Genomic DNA, 7,287 nt, shown 5'->3' on the forward strand with positions numbered 1-7,287 from the left:
TGAGTGAAGGAAATATATATATATATGACAGTAATGCAAAAGAAATGAACAGACCTAAGAAATTGTACAAGGAGGTTAAATCTGGCTTTAACAGAGGTATGTCTTTGACTCTTCCATGGATTTAGATCTTACCAGTCATGCTTACATGTTAAAGTTTATGGCCTCAGATATCCTGTGAGAGGTACAGTGCCCACCAGAGCCATGGTGTTTAATGACTCCTTGGAATGGGTAGGAATAGGGCATCGTGGGCATCCCAGGGGGGCAGTGGCTATGTACTTATTCCATGTCATTTATCAAAATGCTTCAACCACAACTACTGAAAGGAAAGTTCCCAAGTGTGTGGATGAAACAACTATCAAGGAACATTCTGACCAGTTAAGAATTAAGGAAATAGAGGCCACTCTATGCAGACGCATGGGAAAATAATTAGGAAGTAACTTAGGAATATGTGCTAATTGGAACAGTCTTCCCTATTCCAACCAGAAAAAGAACTTGGGGGAAGATTCTGCAAAAGTCTTTGAAGCCATGAGCCTAATTTACATTAAAAAGGTACTATTAATAGATACTCTAGTATTAGTGAAGGAGTCCGCTCTAAGTGAAGGAATTACTGTGGTTGATTGAGCACTCATTACATACTTGTGAAATACTCTGTAGTTCTGACCCTTAGCCCACAAAAATAGACCCATGGGTGATTAGAAATATGAGTGGGGTTATTTAGTTTGGAAAGGAGTGAGAAGAAATGCGATAGAGGTGGACAACCTATAGTAACAGATGATATAGAGCAGAGGCTCTCCGATTTTTTTCTCTGGCAAAGATAATTTTTGGCATCTGACTAAATTTATAAACCTTGGCCATTTTACCCCTAAATTTCTTTTTTGTCTCAAAGCCAGTGGAATTTTATTTTAAACCTTTGCACAGACTCTTAAACTATTATTGTTTTATTCTTGTTACATTGAGTATGTGCTGTTAGTCCAGTAGGCTGTCTTCAGCCCGAAGTTAGCAGATGAGCAGCAGGAGTAGGCAAGAGCTTTGGAGTCAGGCAGGCTGAGTTTCAGCCTGACCTCCACCACTTACTCTGTGACTTTAGACAGATTACTTAACTACTTCAATTTCTTGTTTCCTCATCTCTAAAATGGGGATGTTATTAGAAACTGTGTAGGCTTTTTATGAACATCAAATAAGATGATGTGTCAAGAGTGGGTTTTCTTCCTATTCACCCCACTTTTCCTATTGAGGTGTTCAGCAAGTGTTTAACGTAGTAAATACACTCACAGGTACCTTTTCAGAAAATTCCCTTCAACTTCATACCCTTAACTCTCTATTCAAGGGACTATTACTTTCGCCTTCTCCCTGGCAGTCATAAGTACCTTTGGCAATTCTAAATACATACTCTCTTTGTAAAGCAAGAAAAGGCCACACACAAAGAAATAACATTAAGAGTACCATCTACAACATGGCTAGGAAGAGAACGTTTTAACCAATATGTTTAAGTCTTTGCTAACATTGTCAGTCTTTGCAAATTACTTATGGAGGATTGTTAAACAAATGGCCCCCTTTTTTAGGTTAAAATAGGTAGTTTAAAATTTTTCCTAGGAAGCTATGAATGATTTCCAGGAGTTCTAATTACGTATCTCTGCCAGAAAACTCTGATAAACAGTGGTTACATTGCTGGCCCCCTGAAATTGGTTTTACCACAGTCTTTCTCTTCCCCAACAAAGTGTACTTTCCTGGGATAAGTGATGTTTCACTACTTGAGTACCTTTTTATCTGAAGAGCTGCAGATTCATTACAAACATATTTAAATCACACCAGTGCAGCAAACGTTCCTTATGCATATGTCACTAAAATATATTAAGGGAGAATGCCTGGCTGGATAATAAAGACTAATGCAGACAGACGTGGATTTTAGCATATGAATGTGGACAAGTTTGTTTTTTTAAATCTCTTTGAACCTCAGTTGTATAAAACAGAAATAGTAGGACTAGTAATAATGATTTTGTGGGGTTATAAGAATGAATAATTAATGTTTGTAAAGCCCAGAAAATTCTTGTTTTCCTGATCCTTTAATATATTTTTTAAAAANTTCCTAATATTAGTAATATATAGCTTTGTCTTTTTTTATCAGTCTTGTAAAAGGCTTGTTAATTTTATTAATGTTTTCCCCCAAAATAATGACTTTAGCTTTGTTAATTTTCTCTATTTTTATTTCACTGATTTCTGCTCTTTATTATGTATTTCCTTCTTATTTTGGGTTTAATTTGTCTTCTTCTAGTTTAAGGTAGAAAAGTAAGTTGATATTTAAAGTTACATAAGAAATAAAGTATTTGAAGATAAAAACTATGTCTCTAATACACAGTGGACACTTGATAAATTATTTGTTGATTGAATAGTATGATGGAGTATTATAATTTCAAGATGGAGTGTAGGTTTCTTATTATGTCATTAGAATCCCCTTAAGGTCTTATGTCTAAGCCTTTGCTTATATTGTTGTTTCCCTTTAAAATATGTGTCTCCCTTTACTATCTGATGAACTTCTAGCTTTTCAAGTTTTCAAGCAAGAGTCATGTCCCATTAATATTTGTCCAGTAATGGTCAAATGCTTGAATTTTTCCTGGATGGCAACAGGGGGAAGCGAATGGAGTTATCTGATGATGAGACAAAAGAAACTGAAAACACAAAGAAGAGGAGGAGAAGAATCAAACTTCCTGAGTCTGATAGCAGTGAAGATGAAGGTGGGCATTGCTGTTGCTTTGGGGCTGGTGGGATTGTCTCAGTCAGTTCAGGCTACTGTAACAATAATACTATAGACTGGGTGGCTTAAACAACAGAAATTTATTCCTCACAGTTTTGAAAGCTTGAGAAGTCCAAAATTAACGTGCTGGCTGATTGATTTCCTGGTGAGAGCTCTCTTCCTCGTTTGTAGAAGGACACCTTTTTGCTGTATCCTCACATGGCAGGGAAGGAAACCGTCTTTCTTGTGTCTCTAATAAAGGCGCAAATCTCATTCATGAGGGCTCTACTCTCATGACTCAGCAGCTAACCTCCCAAAGTCCCCACCTCCAAGTCCCATCACATTCAGTCCACAATGAGGTCAATTCTTATNAAGTTTTATAATAGATAGTAACCTCTCCTATCTGACTCATCTAATTGACTGATGTTTCTCGTCAACTTTCTCCCATCTGCCCTCCATCTTCCAGGACTTGTTGAAATTTCTTATTAAGAGCTCCTGGCGCCTCTTCTGTGCTACTCCTTGGTATGGGGGCATTACAACATTTCACTCCTTTATTATCATTATGTTTCTCTTTGGGGATGTGTGGAAGGGAGAGGGAGGTATGGAGGTATATGCTGAGTCTTCCTTGAACAGGAAGCCCCTCATCTCAAATTTAGTTCAAAAAATGACTGTTTTCCTTTATTTTAAAAAAATGGTTACTATATATTCAGTGCCAGGGAAATCAGGGTACCTCCGCCTCTCTGGAGCTTCGAGTCTGGAGGGGAGTTACACATTTGCATACAGTGCAGTGAGAGGGCTCTTGGTGCCACTAGGATTAAGTGTTTTCCTTAGTTAAGTCGAGAGGTTACAGAACTGGAAATAGAATTAAGAACTAACTGTTACTGTGAGTACTCAAATTCCTTTTCTTTGGCTTCCTCACTGCATAAACTTTTCTCCTACCACTGCAACACATTGTAACACAGCTTTCTTAATAGGTATACCTTCAGAAAAGTGGGTGCTTGGTTTGGTTTGATTTTTCTTTTGCTTGCTTGAGCGCCCATCATGTTCTAGCTTCTCAGAGCTGGGTTATTAGCTGCACCATTTTCTCTCAGCGCTTCTGTCCCTTGTGTCCCATAGCTTATAAAGTTTTGGGGCCCATTTCATACTTGAAGTGTATAGTTTATTGTTTCGTTCTGGCTCTTGTTGTGCTTCACCTCTTTAGGTCATTTGGCCTTGAACCCTCCACTGTCATAATTTTTAACACTGACCTAATCAGTTGGGAGAATTTCAGATCCAAGACTTGTGCTAAGAGTTTGAATACTGCCAGAAGATTCAGGGAGCAGGTGAAGCTAAGCAGCTACCCAGTCCCTTGACCAGCAATTTGTGGTGATTAAGCAATAGGTCAGCTGAGGATTTTCACTTCCCCTCCCATGGGCCTTATGCTAAGACCAGTATTTCTGGAACTGTTTAGAAATGATGGGATCTCTCTTGTGGTTACTCTTCTTGGGTGATACCACTTCCATAGCAATGTTTCTTTCCAAAAAGTTTTCTAGTCTCAGTGCAGCAAAACAAGCTCATCAGTGGGGCAATCACTAGAAGTAGTTTCCACACAACATATTAAGCAAGTCTTAGTTGTTAGATTGATAACTGTGATCATTGCATAGTTGATCCCCCTCCCCCAAGGTTTATGCTCTTAGCATTAGCTGGAAAGTTTCAGTATCACAAACATCTCAAGTGATTGCAAATAATTCTCAGACCACAGTCACAGAGACTTTGGCATGGAACGTTTGGTATAATCTGAGGATTAGCTCCACTTAATTTTAAGAGACAGTGTCTGCTCCTGAATGGTAAGGCAGCGTGAGATAGTTGGAGTAGTAAGGCTGAGGGATCAGACTGACTTGGGATTAAAACCTTCTGCCTCAGTTGCAATTTCTTTGACCTTAGCAAGTTAACCTCTCTAAACCCTGTTTACTCAGTTCTAATGTATGGATAATATTTGTCTCTTAGGGCTGTTGTGAGGATAAAGTAAAACAAGTGATAGACATGACTCATAGTAGGTGATCAGTGAATATTTATGAAACAACTTCATACCCTGATTTATCTGTAAAATAAAAAGTTTAGCTAAGATAATTTCTAAAGTACATCCCAGCTCTAATAATTGCCGATGCTCTGATTTTCTTTGTATAATAAATTGTACGAGTATATTTTTAAAATATATAACTATAGAGTCCCTTGGGTGTCATGAATTACTGCTTGCAAAATGTCATTTGCTGGACATGGAAACTTAGCCAGTGGAGAAGGTGATGTACCAGATAGTGCGTAGCTCTCTTATCTCAGTTTGTTTCGTTATTTCAGTCATACCAGATTCTCCTGGGGTTTATGAAGCTGAGTCACCATCCCCCCCACCGTGTGCATCTCCACCTCCTGAACCACTGCCCACGCCTGAGCCAGAGCCTCCTCCTATCAAGGTACAACTTTACTGGGATGATTGCTTTTCCACAGGTCTTTTTTCACCCAAGGACCTAAAACTAAATCAGTTCTCTGCTGTATACTGCACAGATGCCAGTAGGTGGCTTTTGTCTTGTTCTGCATTCTTGTAGCTCGTACAGAATGGACATTCCCTCTCTTCTCACCTGAAGTGAGGTCTCAGCTGTAGGGCAAAGTCTCAGGAAGGCTGCAGAGGTGGATCCTGGGGGCTGTTTGGGGCTTAATGGCCTCCAGCATCAGGGCTGCTGTGCCACCCACTCTTGTTGGAGCTGTGCAAAATGAGGTCTTGCCTGCGTCGGAGCAAAGCGTGTGAAAGATAGAAAACAACCTGTGCACATCGGTTGCTCTTCAGAAGGCCTTCTGGAAAGGTGCTAAATGAGAAAAGCTGGCAACAAATGGGGAAATGTCGTTTTGAGTGATCGTCAGCTGCATCTTGTCTACATCTATTGGTGTAGAAAATGAAGAATTGAGAAGATGGGTGCTGACAAGTTTTTTTTTCCTTTATGACTATCAGTTTTCCTTAATTCATTATATTAAGACTGTCATTTAAATTTTGCATTAATCTCTTCATTTGTTGAATAGAAAATGGGATTAAAGACCAGTGCGGATAAAAGGAAATGGGTATTGGGAATACCAGTCTAAGACTAAATTAGAAGGGTGTAATGTTGCAGTGTCAAGGCTGAAACAGCAAGTGTCTCCAGCAAGCGCGGATGCCGTGGAAACCTCAGGTCTGGTTTAGGGGCCTTCCCTAAACCAGATGCGCTCCCATTGCATCTGCCCCAGCTTCCGTTAGAGCCCTCACCACAGTGGATTGCAGTGGTCTGTTTCCCTTGTCTTGCTCCTCCACTGAGGTCCTTGTCCTATTGGTCTATTTAACTCGTAGTGCCTGCACTACCACACAAAAGCTTGTTCACTGAATGAACACAGTGTTTTACTCAACATGTTACTTTTCTTATAAACAATGAGATGTCAAGCCTGCACATACAGTGAGCATAACTTATCTTTTTGGTAGGGCTGGTTCCCTAAAAGGAAATGTATAGACTTCCTTGTTCAACTTTTTATCATTGTGGAATATTGGAGATTATTATAATGGGTTGTCGGATAACTCATGATGCATTTTTGCAATGAAAAACAGAAAAAATACGTCATGACTTTTCCGACAACCCAATAAATTGAAAAGCTTTTGTTATTTTTCTCTAGTTGTATCGGTCACCTTAATGTTGTAACCTCCGATCTTCCTCTGATCTTTTAGAGCTTAAGTGGAGAAAACAAAAGGAAACGAAAGCGTGTGCTGAAATCTAAAAACTTTGTGGACGAGGAAGGCTGCATGGGTAAGAAGAATTTTTTGCTATAAGTCTAGAGATAGTTATTTCCATAGAGAGGCACCATGCTATTTTATAGAGCAGCGTCCCTCAAACTTTAACGTGCACGTGACTCACCCCCATGTGATGCCATGCTGCTTGTCTGTGCCCAGACTTTGAGTAGCAGAGTATAGAGACCACTGCAACTCAAGTTAGAACCCCTGGGTTCTTGTTAGGGCCATACACTATAAAAATAAGCTGCGAGATCTTGGATGAAGGTTATGTCACCTCTGGTGGGGAGGTTCTTGATCTGTGGAATGGAAGTAAAATATCTATTTTGCCTATATGTGGGGTTGTTGTGAAGAGTCCGGTAAGGTAATATATCTAAAAACACTTTCTAGATGGAAACCACAGTACCAACTTAAGATGTTATCATAGATGTTGAGAAACATTTTTTTTAGAATGGTCATTTTATACATTGGAACAGTGGAAAAGAAGCTCTAACGGATTATTAAACTCTGAAAAGAGTGTCATAAGTCTTTAGTATTTTGACCCATTTGGCCTTCAGAGGGGTATGACTTCTAAATCACTTCCTTAATGTTTCCTATTGGTAAGGCCTGTTAGGTAAAAGTATGTGCTTTTTACGGAGGCCTGGAGGGGAATAGAATTTAGGCTTTGAAACAATCTAAGTGTCCACTGGCAGATGAATGGATAAAGACGTTGTGGTATGTATGTATGTATGTACACACACACACACACACACACACACACACACACACACACACACAC

General features: G+C 39.4%; 1 protein-coding gene across 2 annotated transcripts in view; it reads left to right on the forward strand.

Moving 5' to 3' along the window:
* POLD3 (DNA polymerase delta 3, accessory subunit) overlaps nucleotides 1-7,287 on the forward strand; it is a 45,829-nt gene that overhangs the window by 31,287 nt on the left and 7,255 nt on the right. For both annotated transcript variants that reach the window (XM_019649454.1, XM_019649455.1), the window contains exons 9-11: nucleotides 2,626-2,732; nucleotides 5,066-5,178; nucleotides 6,450-6,528. In XM_019649454.1, coding sequence (XP_019504999.1) covers nucleotides 2,626-2,732; nucleotides 5,066-5,178; nucleotides 6,450-6,528 — 299 coding nt within the window. The remainder of the gene's footprint in view (nucleotides 1-2,625; nucleotides 2,733-5,065; nucleotides 5,179-6,449; nucleotides 6,529-7,287) is intronic.

This window comes from Hipposideros armiger, unplaced genomic scaffold (assembly GCF_001890085.2).
Source record: "Hipposideros armiger isolate ML-2016 unplaced genomic scaffold, ASM189008v1 scaffold_132, whole genome shotgun sequence".
In the NCBI taxonomy this organism is placed as follows: Eukaryota; Metazoa; Chordata; class Mammalia; order Chiroptera; family Hipposideridae; genus Hipposideros; species Hipposideros armiger.